The sequence below is a fragment of the Saccostrea cucullata genome, unplaced genomic scaffold (assembly GCF_032062105.1).
Source record: "Saccostrea cucullata isolate Sc308-1 unplaced genomic scaffold, CSIRO_AGI_Scuc_v1 ctg342, whole genome shotgun sequence".
In the NCBI taxonomy this organism is placed as follows: domain Eukaryota; kingdom Metazoa; phylum Mollusca; class Bivalvia; order Ostreida; family Ostreidae; genus Saccostrea; species Saccostrea cuccullata.
In genome coordinates this window covers 282,308-304,128 of record NW_026936636.1, presented here as the reverse complement: position 1 = coordinate 304,128, position 21,821 = coordinate 282,308, and the positions used below count along the sequence as shown (strand labels likewise).

At 33.3% G+C, this 21,821-nt stretch overlaps 1 protein-coding gene across 2 annotated transcripts; it reads right to left on the bottom strand.

Annotated features, from left to right (window-relative positions):
- Positions 1-1,339: 1,339 nt before the first annotated feature.
- LOC134246002 (transcription initiation factor TFIID subunit 1-like) lies at positions 1,340-19,273 on the bottom strand. Of its 2 annotated transcripts, none has more exons than XM_062728249.1 (43): positions 19,168-19,273; positions 18,736-18,972; positions 18,402-18,516; positions 18,163-18,279; positions 17,613-17,842; positions 17,308-17,425; positions 16,977-17,206; positions 16,629-16,808; positions 16,073-16,289; positions 15,841-15,960; positions 15,622-15,737; positions 15,110-15,235; positions 14,532-14,603; positions 14,135-14,251; positions 13,741-13,914; positions 13,111-13,284; positions 12,698-12,888; positions 11,980-12,094; positions 11,747-11,888; positions 11,529-11,659; positions 11,230-11,310; positions 10,838-11,107; positions 10,480-10,564; positions 10,269-10,368; positions 10,043-10,166; positions 9,451-9,576; positions 9,170-9,306; positions 8,937-8,996; positions 8,703-8,808; positions 8,380-8,588; positions 7,873-7,981; positions 7,624-7,722; positions 7,300-7,392; positions 7,124-7,208; positions 6,808-6,875; positions 6,343-6,462; positions 5,952-6,044; positions 5,534-5,686; positions 5,066-5,192; positions 4,659-4,771; positions 4,461-4,553; positions 3,174-3,258; positions 1,340-2,143 (listed from the first exon to the last, which is right to left on the bottom strand). In XM_062728249.1, exons 2-43 carry the CDS (start codon positions 18,847-18,849, stop codon positions 1,824-1,826), a joined length of 5,655 nt encoding a protein of 1,884 aa, XP_062584233.1. In that variant the 5' UTR covers positions 18,850-18,972; positions 19,168-19,273; the 3' UTR covers positions 1,340-1,823. The 2 variants fall into 2 exon arrangements, with proteins under 2 accessions (XP_062584233.1, XP_062584234.1); XM_062728250.1 differs by having other exon boundaries at positions 15,841-15,957.
- Between the last annotated feature and the right edge of the window lie 2,548 nt (positions 19,274-21,821).

The window sequence follows — 21,821 nt, the reverse complement described above, 5'->3', positions numbered from 1 at the left end:
GTAAAGTTTAAATCCAAAAGTAGTCCCATGACCAATCATGGATTTGCTGTTTTTAGAAAATGATTTTTAAAGAATTTTCCTATATATATCTTTAAAAACTTTGGTCGGCCATTTTGGCCCCGCCCTACCCCTGGGGGTCATGATTTGAACAAATTTGAATCTACACTACTTGAGCATGCTTCCATATAAATATGATGAATTATGGCTTTGTCATTCTTGAGAAAAAAAATGTTTAAAGAATTTTCCTATATATTTCTATGTAAAACTTTGGTCAGCCATTTTGGCCCTGCCCTACCCCCAGGGGTCATGATTTGAACAAACTTGAATTTTTAAAGAATTTTCTATATATTTCACTACCTAAGGATGTTTCCCCATAAGTTTCATCTTTCCTGGCACAGTGGTTCTTGAGAAGAAGATTTTTAAAATATGCCACCAAACTTTCATTAATTCCCAATTATCTCCCCTTGAATGAGGGCGTGGCCCTTCTTTTGAACAAACTTGAATCCCCTTCACCCAAGGATACTTTGTGGCAGTAAAACTTGGTTGAATGATTTGAACAAACTTGAATCTACACTACCTGAGCATGCTCCCATTGGCTTTGTCATTCTTGAGAAGAAGATTTTTAAAGAATTTTCCTATATATTTCTATGCCCAGCGGTTCTTGAGAAGAAGTCGAAAATGTGAAAAGTTTACAAACAGACAGACGGACAGACGGACGCGACAAAATGTGATCAGAAAAGCTCACTTGAGCCTTCGGCTCAGGTGAGCTAATAAAAAAACCCTAGCACCAACCATTTAGAAGTTATGGCCATGGTAAATTTTTTAAGTGGATTAAACTCTAAGGTCAAGGTCAAAGGATCAACATTGAAACCCAAGAAAATGTTTAAAGAAATAAACATAAAATTATTTAAAACTTGGGCCAAGGTGAAGTTGTTTAGAACTGCCATGGTCAAAATTGGTTGGTTTTTTTATGCCCATAAAGATTCAGGAGCATATAGTTTTTGCTCTGTTCATCTATCTGTTTGTTTTTCCACACTAACCTTGCCCTTAACTTTTGATTGGTTGGGGATATGGCATTCATATTTCTGATCGGTACATGCATTTCTGGTGACAAGACCATTCTTTTTGTGTACCAACCTATTTGACCTCTTGGACTTGACCTTGCAATTTCACCTACTTTTGCAAAATTTTATTAAACTTTAAAAAAATAACATAATTTGCTATAAAACACTTGACAACATTTATTTCAATGATTTCACATCAAAATGGAAATCAACTTTAACATATCTAAGTAAAAAAAAAGTAATGCAAAATAGTTCAATACACATGAACAATGTATACCTCTCAGAGGTCACACTAATAAGTGCCAAGACATATACATGTATTCTGGTTTGATATAATGGTAGTTTTAGAAGTGCAGGATTGTTACAAGACTTCACAATGATAATGTACATCAGCTGAATTAGTCTGAACACATAACGGTGAAAGAGATAACTTGGTACCATAATGATCATTGTTTTGATTTTTCTGAATAAGAATGAGTTGGAATTTGCCAGCAAAACAAGATATATGTATCAAAATACACAAAAGAAGCACTTGTAGTTAACAGCACTACTGGTAAATGACAGCTTAAGCTATAGTAAAAAAACAAAATCATTTTGACACATTCATACTACATGTACTGCTGTATCTCATATACATAACAAAAATTAAGATTTACTCTATTCCTCTTCATATAAAAAATACATGATATTTAAACCATGTTCTCTTGAAATAAGATAAATCACTTTGAAAGACATGTTTGTGGCAGAATATTCCCCTCACTAGAAGAACTCGTCAATGTCAAATCCATCATTTCCTGTCCCTTGCATTGGCTCGCCCTCATCATCACTATCTGACACAGCAAGGTCATTGTTTATATCAGTCTCCATGGCAACAGGTGCAGGCCCCTCCCCCTGCTCCTCCTGTTTGATTTGATTGGCTGCTGCCTCCTGTGCCAGTGAGCTGTGCATGAAGAAGTCTGAGGGATCAAAACTGTTCTCGTCTTCTTCTTGGAAGTGGACTGGATACTGATAATACTGTTCAGAGTTCTCAAACTGAGACATACTGAGTTCACCCTGGAAATCTTTGCTGTCCTGATCACCTGTAGGTATAAAATAAAGATGTGTTTAATTCATGCCATCACATTATATCTAGTACAAGTATATAATCGAATATAAATTTTTTGTTGTCAAATTACATCCAAGACATGCATGCATGATGAATAAAAATTCAATACATTGAAGTTTTTTCACATTCTTTGTCAGGAAATAAGCTCTGAACAGCAAAAGTTAATACTGTAAAACGAGGATATTTGGCACACTATCAATTTTAGCGCTTTTGACGCAAGAGCCCCTGAACGCTAAAATTAATTGTGCGCTAACGGAATTCTAATATTATTTTGTTGTGTATGTTCAAGGCTTCCATATAAGTACATGTAAACCGGAACGCGCAGTTATGTAATGTCGAAGGGTCATTGGATTTTATATACACACTAGCAGTGTACATTGTAGGACCAATCGAGAAAGTTCATAATTTATATTACATAATTTATTTAATTAAACTATTGTTAGTTGTTACCCGATACTTATCATCAGCACCTTCAAAGTTTGGCTTCTCGGTGTGTCAATCATCTATCGCCTCGAGGTAAACAATGCAATCAAGCATGGCTATTGAGCTTGCAGACAATACCTGGCTGATTATGATTACCGTTTATCCAAGTAACTTTCCTTTGAAGCATGCGTTGTTTTAATATGAATAAAATGCGTGAATACTCCATTTCTTTTATTAAAAAAAAATTAACATTGGGTCACGTCTATGTGATTGCAACACTACGGTAAAGTTGACGATTGTTTACTTATATACGGGAGTGCTATAATTGTGTTTCCGTGCTTCACTAACCAAAAAGTCAAATACGGGCATGGATTTAAAAAAATATCACATTTACATATTTTAAAGACAAGTGCAAGCATTAAAATTTATTTGCGCCAATGTATTCCCAATTGCATTTGCGCTAAAATAAGTATGCGCTAAATTTTCTCGTTTTACAGTATTTGAAAGTCATCAACCAATTATTTGACCTTACTTGATTAAGATAAGAGAGAGATTGCTAACTGATATAGAAAATGATTTACCCATCTCTTCATTGTCCGAGTTTTCAGGAGTTATCTGTAAATCTTGAGCCAAACCATCACCCTGATTTGAGGCATCTAACTGCTCCTGAAGTTTTATACAATAAGACATATAAAAAAAAATGCTCAAATAGTGTCTCGAGTACTTTAGAATCATAATTGTTTGTAGGTGACAATTGTTCATCAATTACATAGATTATCTCTCTATATTCCATCAACAAGAACTTTGTTGAATTAGCAAAGGATCTTCTGTACTAAAGAATTGCTTAAAGCAATATGAGCTCCATTTTTAAAAATCTTATTTTGTTGTTAAAATGTATTATTATGATTAATTTGTATGTAACTTAAACCTTTATGATCAATTAGACTAAAATAAAGCAGAAGAAAGACTACTATAAACAATCCAATATACAGTTTTATATAAGAAATCATTACTGTACAGGGCGACAGTAATGCAATTTTGTTTCAATCGAAGCTTATAAATAGCTCTTTGATCCCTAATATGAACAACAGAAGTTTATTAATGTTATTTTTTTTCTGTCATTGAAATATTTATTTACAATTTTGCAACAAAAAATTCCGACATCAAAGTTGCAGCTCATATTGCTTTAAAAAGTTGCACGTCAACAAACAAGTAAAATTTTAAATTGCTTATGGGCTTTAACCCCAACAAATCAAAAGGGCATTCACCTCCAACAAATCATAATGATTTCAAAGTAACTTAATTTGAACATAAAACACCATTTATTCCTCTATTTTAACATCATGGTTAATAGTATACACTTATCCACTGGGTGTGATGTGACAGATTTTACATCAAACCCGCTGTACAGAGAACTATTCCCCGAGGGCTTGCCATCATCTCCTTCAATGTCCACATACTCTGAGTCATAGGGTTTGATAAAAGAGTTAACTACAATCACAAATACATGGATACATTTTATTATACAAAGATGTATAATATAATTTCTGAGGTTTATATTTATTGGAGTAAGATAATACTGCAAGAATAATCTGAAATCTTGATGACGTCACAATGCTACTGAAGTCATTATGACATCATCAGTAGATAGATCTATCATTGGAAATCAAAATTGGAGGCAAAAATTGCATGAAAATTTTCCGAGGGTGGATAGCAAAAACTATACCCCGGGGTATAGCTTTGCTATGCGTGGACTATCAAAGATAGCTATTTTACCTTCTGAACTTTATAGAGGAAACATTTTAACAGAAGTATAATAATGCATGTTATCTGATGTGACAGATTTTACACTGTCAGTACATCTGTACCTGATCTACTCCATCCTGTATGTCAGCATTTTCATCATCTCCTTCAATGTCCACATACTCTGAGTCGTAGCCTGAGTTTCCCGACTGGTTCAACTACAATACCACAAATACATGTATGTTAAAAAGAGTTTAATGTAATATTTATATGTTGTTGGTATCGGACATTGGAGAATTTTGCTCTGAATGCTAATGTATTACCCCTTTCCTGGTGTTTATTGCCATCATACTATCGTCATTGGTGTCCTCGGCTATAGTGATGTTCTCTCTTGAGGCAGACATGCTGGCATCCTCAATGCTCTCATTGTCTAGTCCTTCAACAAAGTTTACGACATTCAGATTTAAAATGCCTTATAACTGAATGTACCTCTATGTTATCACAGCTATCACATGTACTGGTCAAATTAGAAGTATAATAGCAGAAATACTTGTTTGGATATTTTGATAACATAGGCACATGTTAACTAAACACATGTAATTCATGTATCTTTTTCGAAGTAGTTCTAAACATAGATAGGAGGAAAAAATATCTAATTATACCAAACTTTTTTCTCTTGAACTTTTTCTATAATATATTTAATATTTGATAGCTCTCTGAGTACACCTACCAAACAGACTACTATCCTCAGGGTTAGCTGACGTCCCTGTCATGATGCTGTCGGTTTCCACAGCCTCCAGGGCTGCTTCCTGTGCTGCCCGAATGTCATTCTCCATCTGACTCAGGCTCTCCTCATTCTAAATAACAAATACTTCCTATATTTCTGTTATAAATAAATCATTCCACATCATCAAATCTACAACTCTAGTGTCAGAAATTATCTATAAATTAAAATTATCACATCTCTATTAATACAAAGTATGATTAACAAAAATATAAAGTTTAACAAAATATTAAGAAGGAATATTTTGACAAAAGCTAGATGCCATGAAGAAATTTTCCTTAATCTCTCTCCTCTCTCTTTTTGAAAAAAATAAACGATTGAAAAGGGACAAATCACAAAGCCATAAAAATTCTCTCACATTGCTATGTCCCTTCTGTATTTAGACAGATTTCTGAGCACTGTATGGTATCTCACCTCTTGTAGCCTCTCTCTACACAGTTCACTCATTTTGAGGGCAGTCTTTGTGTAGTTGCTGCCTGGCCCATTGTATTTCTCACAGTTTTGGTAGATAAGGTCTACATCACCCAAGAACTGCTCTCTGGTCTGGTATTTGTGGCTTTGTACATTCTGCAATGAAAATGTTCTTATTAGAAATATACATGTATAACTTAAATATACTCCACCTGATGAATCTCTTCCAAAAAAGTACTGCATATGCACGGTTGTAAAATCACACACATATATATGTATTTTGAATTCATTTTGATACAAATTTTTAGGATGAAAAACTCTAAAGAAAGGATATTTTTCATTCAATATTGATTGATAAATGAAGTTAATAATTCTTAGACAAAAAGACACATCGGTAATAATATGTAAGTAATCTAGTTACCTTCAGCAGAGAGGATAGATCCATAGGTTTCTTAATGACGTCATAGTAATCCTTTACAAACTTGCGATTGACGGGTTGATGGAAAGGCCAAGACTGAAAAACAAAATAATTAAAGTAATAAGGTATTAAAATATACAATTTCTTCATTTTCTTTTAATTGGCAATCATTATCTCAAATTTATTAGATAGAGAACACTTATTGTCTTGCACTTTAAACAAATGGGTCTGAATGTGTTTCTCATGTTCATAGAACATGATGGTTAAATAAAAAGCTATGTAATTTTATACCTGTGTGCTATATTAAAAAAATAAACCTGTTTTTTTTTTATTTTGACCAGTGAAAATAAGTACAACTATAAAAGGTCATCTTTTCTAGAGGTGTATTCCTTACATTTTCAATGGCTTTCATCTGAGCTATGATATTCTCCAGTATAAAGGAGAAAGCCACCTGGTCATTATCATCTAACAGTGGGTTAATAGCCTTCTCCAGCCTCATCAACTTATCTTCTTTCTGTAAGTACAAAATTCAAATAGTTGTAGGGAGTCCAAGGGAAATAATTTACAACATTTGAATTCAACTTTTCTCTTGAATAGATAAATGGTTTGGAGACGGTCTAAGGGAGATAATCTACTGCCAGATTAATTTAATTTGATTTTTTCTCCAATTTTTCACAAAATGTACAGCATTTTAACAAATGCAGTTAGTCCAAAAGTAATAATACAACACATAAAAATCAAATCAATATTTCTCCAACTCTCAAGAATAAAAATTTACAATTGAGCAGTTTTAATTTAGTCCTTGTTGAGAAAAATATTGGTTTGACCTTTCCTCTTTACATGCAACAAGCTTACATACCTCAGCAAACCTTTTGAAGACCAGCTCCATCATCTTCTGAGCAGTGAGAGTAAGGGCACTCTTTGGACCTGGAGACAAAAGTTAACAAGAGGTTTACTTTTCTTCAACTATATCTGGCATTGTAAAGTTTTTGAACTATTTCATGCTTTGGAAATCCCGACCTTATTTTATTTTTGCCCTATCCCCATCTTTACATGTAATTTAAAACTAATATAATAAAACCATTTTTTTCTTTAATCAATATTTTTAGGCAAACAGTTACTTAATTCAGTAAATAAATTCCAGCCCAAATCAAAGAGTGATTAGTAATGTTTACCATTGTAAAGTTTACAGTTCTCCACAATCTGATTCACATCAATCAGAAACCTCTCCCTGGATTCATATTTCCTGGACCTTATATGCTGGAAAAATAACAATACCCAGTTTTATCATGAAGGCAATAATGATTTATGGCATTTTTTATAAATGGTTATCTTTTAAATGAATCCTTACCTCTCTCATTGTCTGAAGATCCATGGGAGTTTTAATGACTCTGTGATAATCTGGAACTTCTTTTGCACTGACAGGGAACAAAAATGGCTGGGTCTGAAATTTAGGCAATAAGTTTTAATAAGATGTTCAAGTTAGCATTTTGATATACTGATACTTGAAAAAAAAAATTGTATTACTATTACAAGTGTTTTTCCAAGTCTTTATTTTGTCCTCATATAATGAATTTCATTTTTTGCACATCCTAAACATGTACATAGAAATCTCAAACAATCTCAATTTTTTCTGAATTTAAAGGTAAGAAACTACTAACAATAATTGACTTACATTTGGTAAATCCCTCATTTCATTCAGTATGTGCTCAAAGATGGTGGACAATGTCACAAGGGGATCTGTTCTCCTTCTGTTTGAAGTCTGCTTAGGTTTCTATAATTAAGAAAGACAGGCTAACATTTCGGGTAATAGTTTTATTGCCAAAAAAAGGACATTGGAGCAAAATGTGTTGATTTGAAATTCAAGCAACTAATTTTGAAAACACCGATTCCATACAAATGAATGATTTCACACATTTTTTACCTTCAGATAATCACAGTGAATAACAGTTCCAAATCGTTTCTTCTTCTCAGCCTTTGTGACTTGTTTGGGGAACTTGAGAACTAATGACTTTCTCTTTACTTGCTCTGCACTGTAAAAAGATATTTTCAATTTTAGTTTATGTCATGAAGCAAAGATAAATCTGACAAGATTATTTTCAAAAAAAAATATTCTATAATTAAAGTTGACACCTGAAACATGCTAACTTCATTCAATAAATGTTGTATATTTCAGAAAATTTTCTCCATATTTTATATTCTTTTGCCATAAATCTTTACCAAAATGAATACTATTACCTTTTTAAGACTTGTCTAAAATCTGTTATGTTAATTTGAAGAATGATGAATAAAGGTTTTTGAGATATGGTGAGTAAATTTAAGTTAGTTCAAATTCACTCATCAAAGAAGATAACATAAATGTCAAATGTGAAATATAAGCAAAATATCCCTAGTACACAGTACCACACCGAATAGTATACTGTGAACTTACTGTTCGACAAGGTTCTTGGAGAACATGATCCTGGTGCCCTCGACCTTGATGAGATCATCGTTCTGGAGAAGACTCTTCTCCTCCTCCTCCTCCTGCTCCTCCGTCATGGCCACCTGGACCGGGGCGGTGCTAGGCCCGGACTTGTTGTACATAGGACACTCCTTGTTTGTCCTCATGTGACCAATCTGTCCACAGGCTCCACACTTCAGCTACAATAAATACAAACCATTTCAATTTGACAACCTTGCAGTGTTTTCTCCTATTTAAGGCTCAATATCAGAGTCTGTGTCTTAATTATTAATGGAAAAATCTAAAATCTTCACCTTGCTATTGAATGGTGTTTCCTGCTTTTTCTTTTTCTTGGTTGGGGGTGGTGCCTGTTGGGCTCTTTCCTCATTTCTTTTTATCCTCCTCAACCTCTCTTGTAACCTGATATCATTAGATAGTAACTAGTTAATTCACAACAAAATTTTAAGATTTTACCTTGTCATAAAAGGTACTGCAGTATCCTCTTGGCTATTTATTTTTTCTTCCTATCAAAATTGCACTATACTCACCTTCTCTTTTCCCTCCTCATTTCTTCCTTCAGCTGCTCATCAATTAATGCAAAGGATTTTCTGTAAATAATAAAAAAAAACACTTGTGAACAATTGACATGATGGTTTATGGTATAAAACAAATAAAATACATTTTAACTAAAATGATGATATATCTAGTCATTTTACGAATGAAAATCTAGTGTTTTTCCAACTTGAAAAGAAAAAAGCATTATGGATTACAAAATAATTACATGAATGATGTGTCTTTCTTCTCTCTGATCCTGACATAGGTGTCAATCACAGCAGGTTTGACCACCCACTCTGTCCTGGTGTAGGTAGAGCCATTGTCATCCTTAAATGTCCTAGTGATCTTCAGCTTCCTACCAACCTAAAAAAGCAACCCATAAATTCAACTGAAAAATCTATAACATGGAAATACTGAGCTTTTGTCTCTTTCTAAATCCAAATTTCTTTATGTCCATTAGTGATGATCTTGTCCAGTAGTATTAAGGTAGTATTATTCTTTACTTACTGCAGGTCCGGAATCTTCATCTTTCTTGGACTTGCTTAATTTGTCTCCCTTGTCCTTTCCATCTTCTCCACCCATCAACATCTTCCTCAACTCTCTTCTCTCTGCTTCTTCTTTCTCATGAGATAACTGTAAGAGAGGAAAAAAATTTCTTATGAATTACTGTAGATCACTAAATTTTCGCGACACCTTATTTTCGCGAGATAATCATTTACTCTTGATAAGCGAGACAAAATTTTCACGAATTGTGGTTATAGCTCTATATTATCCTAAGGAATACTATTATACGCGAGAATTAAATTTTCGCGAGCATACTGTCTCGCGTAATTACGCAAAAATAAAGTTCTCACGAATAAAAAGTGATTTACAGTATAGAGTTAAAAAAAATGGAATCAATCATCTTAGGACAAAGTTGAAAGATCTTACAATTATACACAAAAATTCAGAGAGAACACAAATATTGGCCATGAGTTGTCAGGTTTAACTTGAGTATCATGCATTTACTCTATAACTATTTTTCAAATACTCAATTCAGTGGAATATAGGATACAACAAAGATATATTTTTATTTCAAGAATCTAAAGGACATAATCACCTGCGAGCTAGTCTTTTTATTAGACAGCATGCTCTCTAGATTCTTCCCCATCTCCTCAAAGTCTGAGTCATTGTCTGAGCTGGACCCCTCATCTGTGGACAGTACTTCCTCAGAAGCTAGAACCCTACAGAAGGAAAAATAACCACAATATAATCTGATCCAAATTTTAGCATCAGTAAGCATGCTTTTCTATTCGTAATCTAATTTTGTAAAAACATTGCTTCACCTGTTCTGAAGATCAAATATTCTCTGACACTCCTCCCTGTACCGCTCCTGATGTTCTGCCACCGAGAATCTGTTTCCTCTGGCAAATTTGCTCATACCAGCTTGAAAAATAATTTCAAAAATATTACTGCAGCAACTCTCCAATATAGTTAATTTTAAAGAGTCTAAACCTCCTGTAAAATCTGGCTTTGAAAACACTTTGAATTATTTACCTTTTCCCTCCTGTCCTGCTTTGGCCTGCTCAGTTGACATTGTTCTCACTACATCAATGACCTCCCACCTAGACAACTTCTTAATCTGTTACACATGAAAAAAATAATTCAAAGGTCACACAAGAAATGGAACACACCAAATTATTCAATAAAGAACAGTTGAATTTTTGATATCTCAAACACTATGGATATGGCAAAGTGATTTAGAAGTCCCTACCCTTATTTCTTATGTATCTACATTGGATATCAGTTTTTTTTTTGTTTTTGTTTTTTTTTTTTTTTTGGGGGGGGGGTGGTGGTGTCACAATGAGTTTGAGATAACAACATTTGACTATAGTTAATTTTCTTCCCAGCTTACCTCTGAGTCTGGGACTTGGAATTTTCTCAACAGCTGTTTAGCATCCTTCAGACTCAGTTTCCTAAGATCTGCATCTGTTCCTGTGACTGTCTTTTTCTGAGGGGTCTGTTCCTTGCCCTCCTCCTTTGGCTGGGGTTTGTTGGGGACCTTGACATAAGAGAACCCCTCCCCACAGCCTGTGGGATCAGCGGCACCATTTAAGTCCAGTAAACACTTCCCCTTCACAGCACTGATGTAGGCCCTTGTTGTGTTCCAGGGAGCAGTTTTTACCTATAAATATTTAAATATTTTATAATTTTTTTTAAATAAAAACAATACATTTCATAGTAACTGTACTGAAAAACAATTTGCATACAGAAAATTGCAAAACATCTTTTTTTTTTTTTTTTTACCTCATCTTCTATTTTAGATTGGGTATCTTCCTCATTATCATCTTCAGGAGCAAATAATGACTTCTCCCCATAACCAGCATCCTAAAAATAGATTTTATTGCCATCATTATGTATCTCTGAACTATACTTGTCTAGGAATATGTCTAGGTGTCTCCTTTGGATCCTCCATGATAATGTGGAAAATTAACTATGAAATTTTGAATTAAAATACATGTATGATCTCTATGATTCTAAAATGCAAAAGACAAAAACTTCTATGAAATGAAAATCTATTTTTAAATGTGCTCTTATTTCCTGACCTTGAGCCTCTGTTCAGCCCCCAGCATACTGAAGTACCCACAGCACTGCTCGGGGGACACCATGGCCCTCATCTCCTCCTCCGTGGGGAGACGGAAGTCTGGCTTAACCACCCACCAGTTAGAGTCCATTCCTTATTTGAGAGAGAGTCACTTTGTATATTACATATCAGCAGAAAACTAAAGACATTACCGTCAGTCTAACATTAACATACATATACCTGTTCTTTTGAAGTCTGCACATAGTTTTAGTCTCTTTCTAATACTACTTTCTGAATGGTTTGGAAAAGCCTTCTTAATGTCATCCATTTTTATTCTTCTTGGATTATCTTTACTTTTCCAAAACAATCGATAGATGAAGACCTACAAAAAAATTCACAGCTATTTTGTTTATACTGTATTATAAGTTATATAATACATAAAGCAATAAATTCACAAACACTCAAAACCTCACCTGTAGAAAGTCTCTGATGAAATTATTTGCTCTCTTAGAATTTGGACCTGGAACTTCAAACAATGGACATTCCTGACCAACGGTGTAGATAGTCTCCACTTCTCTTATAAAATAACTGAAAACAAAAATAAAAAGAAACATTCAACTTTAAACTAAATAACTTACTGGCATTTATATTCATTTTTTAAATTTAACAAATAATTCTCTGTTTTAAAACAAACTTTGCCTACAAATGTCTTTAAGATATATAATGTAAGATTTCAGTTCATTCTGATATCTGAATGTCAATTAAGAAATGAATTTAATTTTTGAAGATTCATGAGGTTATGAACTACAACGCTTCACACCGGCATATAAATATAAATGATAAATATGCCAGCGTGAAGCGTTGTAGTTCATATACCTCATGAATCTTCAAAAAATTAAATTCATTTCTTATATTTACATTATTTTTCTGATGACTTGCCATAAATTTACACCATTCAACTGTCATTTTTAAAACAAAACAGTTTGCACTATATTTTTGGACTTTCTGACGTCAAGAGCGGTATTATGACGTAACAATGGAGATATTCATGCTTATTCGTGATACATACCTAATGTAGTTCATGAGAAGTTATACTGCATTTTATTTTGTAAAGAATAATAGGGTAAATTTATTGGAAATGTAAATATTTTCTTACGAATAAAAAGATTAACATGAATTAAAAAAACTTACTTTTGTCTATTTCTGATGATAAGGAAATCTGTTTCTGGCGATTTGTGCTCATATATAGGTGCCCTAAACATGTTATTCTCAAAAGCCTGAATGGACTGGCCAGGTATGAGAGTTCCAAGGAATGGTGATGTATGAGCATATGACAGCTCTCCATACTTATAGGCTGGAGGCTGGGAATCTTTTCCTGGTTTCTGAAATAGAAAAATTCTGCAAATTAAACTTTATACATGTACAACATTATGAAAAAATTTTGCCTTTAGACAAAAATCTCTTCTCTTACATACAAAGAAATGCAAAGTAATGAAGACATATTTTTCATGAAATTTTAAGGAACGATCTAAAATTAATTCAGGAGACAAGTGATTTAATACTAATAATTATCACAAACCAACAATTCCTAAAAGTGATCTTACCCTTTTGTAGTAGTTTTTGATCTTGGTGGCCATGCCGACCTGCATCAGGAGTGGAGGATACTCCTCAGAATATTCGGCCATTATGAGTTCCCCGTCCATTCCAGTCAGATCCTGGGGGGTCCTCATAAAGAAGATGTCTCCTCCCCCATAGGCCAGTCTCTCCTGCTCCCTCATCTGTAATGGCACAATATACGAGCACAATATATGATTAGTCAGGGATGTTACTATACCTGTTTAAAACATCTATATGTTGACTACAAATTTCATATTCATAAATGACCATATTATCTGATTTAAATTTGATGCACATTGAATTCTGTGAGTTATTCCATAAAATCATGCATTCATTACTATGTTTTCAATTCAATTCTATTTTGTCTTTATATTGTAATAGCAATATCCACTTTGATAATAATTATCGATGTATTTTTTTCAAACATTCTGTATTTGATCGCATTTACATGTAATAAGGCAACAATACACTACAGTATGGCCTCCTGCATCCTCTGTGGCACAGAGTGGATAAATAAGAAAATAATACATTATGAAGTTTTCAGCTCAACTCTATTGTATCTATAATACCAATATTTTTTTTTTGAAAATTTCTACGAATTTTTCAACATCCTTTACCCTAGCCTTCCTCTTGATCTGTTTGAGGAGTGGGAGGACCTGGTGAGGACCGTGTGTAGACATAGGACCGTGGGAGTACTTCTTCAACTGAGGGCGATGGAAACTCCTCAACTTCATAGGACCCATATGTGTGGGAAAGAAAGGCTGTCTCAACTCCAAGGCTGGAGTGGAATGCTGTAAAATTGATTAGAATTGATTTTTATCTTCTTTCATTACTTCAATTTCTAAGATTGGAGGATTATTTATAAATCACACATTCCAGAGTGTTATAATTATTTTTATTTCATAGTAATTTTATGTACACAATTCTTTAAGCTGGCAATGTATACTTTATACATTAATTATCATTAAAAGAGGGAGTGCTTTCTAAACAAAATAAAAGCAAGATGTGTACCTGAATTAGACTTTTCCCTATCCCGCCTTTGATGGCACTGTCCAGTAACTTAGGGTTATAATACTCATCATTTGACAGGTTAAATGGGTCCTTGGTCTGCATTGTTGGGGCCTGATCCTAAAGATTTAGATTACTTTATGTGATTCAAGAAAAGTATGGACATTATTGCAACAATACATTTAAATACACTTTTCTTTTTTAACAAGTAATGTTTCTGAGAAAATAATCAAAACATAGCAATAACTTAGGTTCCAAAGCATCACCTTTTCTGCATTTTATTAATTTTAATCACTATAGAATTATACATCAAAGAAACTGGAAAACAGATGTTATCGTTATCAAAATTGAATATGGGCATCTTGAAGAAATGAAAATGTAAACTTAAACAGTAAGTTACCTCCTCCTCTTCTCCGTCATCCTTAATGATTCCTGCCTTCCCAAGAAGGAGCTTGGATTTCTTCACTTCTGCCTGTAAAATATCAGTAGCAGACAAATGAAATGGGCATTGGTCAAATAGAATTTTTCAAACAAGATTTTGACAATAGTGTCACTCTTACTCAAGCTAGTTTTGGGACTTATTAAAATACTCGGTGGGAGAGGGGGAAAGGGTATTTCTGGCTTTTTGTCTGAATTCAATATGAAAATTTACTTTTTTAAAAATTTCTAACCAAAATGAAAACTGCAAGAAAAATGACTTTTAAATTAATTTATGAAGTATTCTTTTCCTAATTTTTTTTCATTTTTTGACAGGCTTTTCATAAAGACAGGGAATTAAGTAATTAAGGCAGATAGGTGCTTTACTAAAAGATAAAAATTATCTGGTTTATAACTAGAACATGTGAACTTTTTTTATAATGCAGAGAAAACAAATATTGAAGAAATTGCTGATGTACAAAGATTCTCAAATATTAAAAAAAAAATTAATTGAGATATGATGATAATGATGATTTTTTTTTTCAATAGATAAGACATTACCTTCTCCTTTTTGACAGGCTCTTTGTTTTTTTCATTGGGATCTTTATCCTCTGGGATTTCCAGGATAATGTTGTCATCATTGGGATCCAGAGTCAACACAGGGGGAGTTGGGATCTTCTCCATGTTCTGAAAAAAAAAATGTATCATGAAAATTGGTATGTAATTTTTTATAAAGTAACAAAACAGACAAACAAAAGATATATATATAAATTACAACATACAAATAAACAGACAGCCATCCAAAACATTTCTGCTAACTTGTGACTTTTTTGTTCCATCAAGTTTTACTTTTTTTTTTATAATACAAGAATTCAAAACAAAAAGAGACCAAACCAACACTTTCAGATTGAGATCGCATATTTTTTCATAAGAGGAAACCAAACGGTATTAAAGTCTGTATTTTATGTTGTAAACTAAGACATTAATCAAGCCTTCAAGACTGTTGATTTATTTTGTCAATTTGTTCTGACACAAGACATTTAACTAAAATTAGATTATTATAAAGATTTTACCTCTGCATCCCAAATGATATCATCCTCCCATCTCTTATAAAGGAGGTCCCTATTCTCAATAGGGAATATAGAATACCATGTCTCCTTGTCCTTACTCTGGTCTAAGCCATCAAGACCTGTACAAAATTTAATTACATGTATCATTAAGCTGCATACATAAATAAGCAGTATACTTGTACATTTATCAATGATTTTGAAAGTACAATGTACTGTAGATACCTGTTTGAGTTTGTCCAGGTTTGTATACTGGTGAAATTCCAGGAAGGGTTTTGGAATAACCAGGGGTCATAAAGTTGGGGGTCATTTTTGGAGACATTCCAGCAGATGGGATCTGAACTGCTAATGACAACAAAAAAATATATTTTTTTTAGCCTTTAGCCACTCAAATTGCAGAATTTAAAATCCACAGACAGCTATAAAAAATTCATATATAAAAGAAAATCAAATTTACCCTGTTGTGTGAACATGGAAGCTGTCCTATATTGAGTGCTTGGAATCCAACCTGCAGATAAAGCCTTTTGTTTCTGTAATTGGAGAATTTTTTGCTTTACATCCTCTCCATTCCAAATTATGTCATCCTCCCAGTTCAGTTGGGTGACCATTAGGAATGCCTCAGGATTCATCTTCAGATTCTCAAGTTCTTTCTTGTCAGCCTCAATCTGCTCTTTCTGTAATATTAAGGTTAGACATGTGTACAGTTTAAATATCTATTGCTATGTAAAAGATCTGTCTTTGAGGGTCATGAATCTTACATGAGCTCAAATTTGATTTTTTTTTCCATATTCTTCTAGTTAAAGTGAGACTGAGATCAAAGTGAGCACACCTAAGTATTATGGCCACAGAACCAGAACATTTTTATTTGATCTTTAAACAAAATAAATAATTTTTAGGCTAAATTTCTATAAAATCACATCTGCTGTAAAGTAAACATTGCAGTCATTCTCATAATGTGCCAAAATTTAAAATCAAAGTGGACAAGGAAAGTGATATATAAAGCCCCATCTTACAGGTTTCATCTTGAATCCATAGTCAAAGTCCTCTCCTGATTCATCCACTCCTAACAAATCATACCAGTACTGAGCAGGGCCATAACGCCACGGGGCGATCTTAATACCACCACTCTCTTCTTTGCCCTTAGAGGTTGTCCCTAACACTGACTTGTGCTCCAGTGGCTTCAGAAGCATCTCCTAGAATCACAGACATTTTTTTTGTTATATAAACATTTAAATTTGACACATCAATATGAAAAAATGCAAAGTAAACCTAAAAAAATCCCAATAAATTGCACCCCTCCTCATTTGCTTTTAAACTTAACAAACTGTATGAAATTTCAATGAAATGAAAACAGCTTTTACCTCATCATCTGGCAAACATTCCTCTGGTTTTGGCAATCTTCCGAAGTTGAGTTTTATTGGCTCCTCCCCATCTGCCTCTTCCTGCTCTTCCTCACTGCTGATTGGTTCATCTGCTGAACTCTCACCTTCAGAAGCTTGCTCATGAGCTCTTTTGTTATGCTCTGCCTCAGCTATAACTCTTTCCAATGGAGTCATTGTTAAGCGTTGCTCCTCCTGTTTTGCTTTTTTATCTACATTATATGTATTATTCAAATATTATTGATGACATCGTGATACAGCACAAATAGGGAAACAAATAATATGATGAGGAGAAAACAATGTGATAACTAACCCTCCTCGGATAACTCTTTTTGATTGTCCTTTTCTTCATCTGATGGTTTCTTCTTCTTCTTTCTTTTATACAAGTGATGTACATATTGTGGCTTGAATAGCCTGGAAAACCTCAATACCTGTAAACAAATAAATTGACCAAAATAATATTTATTTCAGGACTGAAAGCTCAGTCATTGTATGAATAGTCAATTCAATTGTAAACTAAAGTCTACAATTTATTTTTTTCTGAATAGTTCTAAAATGAATTATGATGTAAATGTTGATAGTTATCCAGATGTATCGAATTTTGCCCATAATACACACCTGCCCATGCCTGAATTCAGGAAACAGTGCAGTGACATCAATATCACTGAGTTCCTCTGGTAACATAGCAGCCAGTGGGGTGGTGGCCTTGGCCTTATCAGGGCTGCTCTTTGAAGGAGACAGTTTACTAGTGCCGTCATCTGTTTTGGGAGGCTTGGGGACCCAGGATGGAGGTGGCATTAATTTGACGTCTTTCTCATCATCATCATAATCATCCTCTTCTGCACCGACTTTTTTAAACAAAGAAAAATATATATAGTTATAACATTGTTATGTAGCCTCAGTTTAACAATATGTAAAACATTTTCATTGAATCACAATCCTTTATAAATGATGACACTTTCAATAAAAGAAAGTATTTGACATTCTGAAATAATATAGGAAATACATCCTGAAAATGCATTCATAAATAGGAGAAAACTTTATCAAATAATACATCTTGCAGGTGCATTTTGGAGTTCTATGCTATGAGAAAAGGAATATGAAGTTACTTTCTTATTCAAAAGTTATTTCAAAAATATTTTTATAAATGTTTTGGAGGAAAAACCACCTTTCATAGGCAATGTAAGACTTTGCATAGCTTCCTTCACTCTCTCTGTCTCTTCATCCACAGTTTCATTGATGTCTGAATAATCTATTGCAGATGGTGACTTGGCAGTGAAGTCCTCTGTTTAACAAAATAAAATTCATTGAATAAACTTTAAATACTATTAATCAAATAATTGGGTGTGCAAATTCAATTTTGGTAAAAGGTTAATATCACAATAAGAAAATAGGGTTGAAAACTACCTGATACATTCTCATAGTCATCTTGCTCATCTTCTCCCTGAACCTCAGTAATCTCTTTGACCATCACACCTATACCACCAAGGGAACTCAGGGAGCCCAAATGTCTTTTAGATTCCTGAATAAATGTAATTTAACATGCATCTACTCTACATCTTCATATTAAGAAGTTATAAATGAATATCTTTATTCTAAAATGCTCTCATGTATTCCAATGCACTATCAATGTAGAATTCTGAACTTAAGATTTACACCAGTTGTGAACACTTGGGGAACAAAATAAGAAGCATAAAAATACATGATCTGTAAAATTATTACAAAGAACAACATTAAATACCTCATCCAGAAAATCTTCTGTCAGATCACCCTTTTCATCGATGTTTCCAAAGAGAAATCCAGTCAGTGAAGACATGGTATGGTCAGAGGGTTCATGTTCGTCTTCACTGTCCATCTTGGTGAAATAAAGTCTCTTAACTTGAATCAATTAAATGGGTAACTGTAAGATATCTGCATAATGGAGATTCCAAGGATAGTATTGTTGATAGGCATTGGTCTGCTTAACAGCTTATTTCACCTGAAAAGGGGAAACAAGAATATCTTATACTTTTTTCAAATAGTGCAAACATACTTTTGCTTCACTTCAAGTTTTCAACAGCCCACTTGACAGGTTGAAGTTTACACCGATTGTAATATTAAGTTAAACACTAAGTTTAGATATTTGCTGTCATTCATGATCAAATTTAGATGACAAAAAAGTTATTTTACTTACATTTTTAATCTGCAGAATGACATTAAGCTGAAAAGAATGGTATAAAAGATATATTTTTAATTTGGAAAACATCAAATTCAATATATCGACGCCATTTTAGTTTTCTAAATGTTAAAATCCGTCGGATAACTTGAGAAATTCCGTGAAAATGCTGTCCGTTTACACAGTAGCAGAGGGTTCTAAAATCTTTAATTTTATTTCACCCATTTGATTTGTATTCAATAATAGCATTTATCTAGGTCTAATTTATTAATTTTTTAAGCCGGTGCGACCCCCTGTAAGGAGATTTTCAAGCGGGTAAATTTTGAAGCTAACAAAGTTCTTCGTTCATCATGTTTTTTTAAATTAAATTATGTTTTTAGATTTTGAAGATCAAATCAAATATACATTTAATTTACATGACTTCCACAATGCAAAAAAAAAAAGAACAAATAAAAATGATCATGCTAATGCCGTCTAATCCTGTGTCGAAGCATCGTTTTTGAAAGGAAGAGGGGCCGAAGGGGATCAACTTACTTGACAAACAAGCAAGCAAAAAAAAAATGCTCAGACTCGAAATCCTATTCCGTGGGTGGGAGAGAGTGTTACAGCGAAATACGAAATGGCAGTTAAATTTTCAATAGCCTGCTGGATAGCTCAATAGGGTATTTAATTTGGTCTACCAAGTATCACATTAGGTTTGAATCTAGGTCACAAGGTTACTCAGGTGTATCATTGGTTTTTACAGGTAAATGTGAGTTGATTTCAATGTTGTATGAAGCCACATGTATGTGCTTAAGTTTTATGCTGTAATACATGCAATACTTTTCTTTAATTGAAATATTTTTTTCAGTAAAATTGTATTCCAGCGCTTCAATAATGAATATATTCTGCACACTTCTAATTGCTATCAAGTCTTGTCACTTCCATTATAAAAACCCATTGTAATCTATTTTCATAATTAACATAACAGTAATTTCATATTACAGGGTAAAATTTCTCTTTTAGACAAATGTTAGTAAACAATAGCACCAGCACCCATGTTTTAGATTAAACTGCTTAACATTGCTTAATGCAGCATTCAAATACATTTGAGTACACTATTTGTTGTACGTCAAAATCTCATCATCCATGATTTTTTATTTTATAGTTTTGCTAGATTTATTAATATAGGTTTAAAAATAATTAATATATATAAATTTAAAGTTTTTAACTCTCATAGCAGTGAAGAATTCTCTAATTGTGATGCTTTTAATATTTGCCTCTATGTTATTTTTTTTAAATATGAAAGAATTAATACAATAAGAATTGAATATGGTAAAGAATAGAATAAATAGCAAGAGTACCTAGTCTTATCCATAATTTCTTTTGTAAAACAAGCCCTTTATCAATTCAAATTTCAGTTATTCAGAGAGTAACAGATATGAATAGAGAAATTTGATGGGTGTAGAAATGTTCATCATAATTAATTTAATACATTTTACATGTGCTATTTATATCATTCGAAGTATTTATGATATTATTCAGTTTATGTGCCTGTTTATGTATAATCCATAAAGTGGGAAAAGTGAGGAGCTAACTTTATCCTGACTTTGTTAACAATACCTTTTGTAAGAATGGAAAAGGGGGGGGGGGCTGTCATTCACTAATTCTGCAAAAAGTATGTGCAATTAAAGAAAAGTATTGCATGTATTTACTGTATAACACTTTGGCACATACATGTGGCTTCATACAACATTGAAATCAACTCACATTTACCTGTAAAAACCAATGATACACCTGAGTAACCTTGTGACCTAGATTCAAACCTAATGTGATACTTGGTAGACCAAATTAAATACCCTATTGAGCTATCCAGCAGGCTATTGAAAATTTAACCGCCATTTCGTATTTCGCTGTAAGATCCAACTTCTTTCAGCAGCTGTTTTTCTTTTTTTTTACTCACACACTTGACCATGTTGACAATACTGCAACCACTTGATAATACAGCAACAAAAAGCGGGGAAGGGGGCAAACGGACATTCATGAACATTTTTATAGGCCCTAGTAAGAATTAACTTATGTCTGAAAAGTAGGGTTGCAGCTACCCCCCCCCCCCCTCCCCCGATACTACGTGCCTGTACTGAGTGAAAAGTAAACTCTTGCTATGGGGAGGGCTACAGCTCCCAGACACTCTCTCAAATCAATTTTTAAAAATCCTTGTCATACAAGCCATTGAAGTAATTACTGATCAATTTTTTTTCTTAATATGCATCCTGCTCTTTTTATTGATGAACCAGGGAGCATCTCTCTCTTTCTCTCTCTCTCTCTCTCTCTCTCTCTCTCTGAAATTACACCAGAACGGCAGTGATACTACATTACGGTAAATCACAATTAAGCACGGGACTGGTTATGTTTTCCCGCCACATTTATTACAAATTCAGTATATCTTTTTCCTTGATAAATGTAAACGGCATTTTTTCACAACTGTTTAAATTTAAAAAAAAAAAAAGATTAAATGTTTTTTTATTGCAAAGATGAAGGGGGTCGTCCATTTTGATTATACAAACTCTAACAAATGATTATCTGTATACCCTCAGTACATTATCTTTTATATAAAGAAAAAAATATTCTATTATTCAATTGAACAGAAGTAATGTGTTTTACTGCATGTGTAAAAAAAAGATTCGCCTATC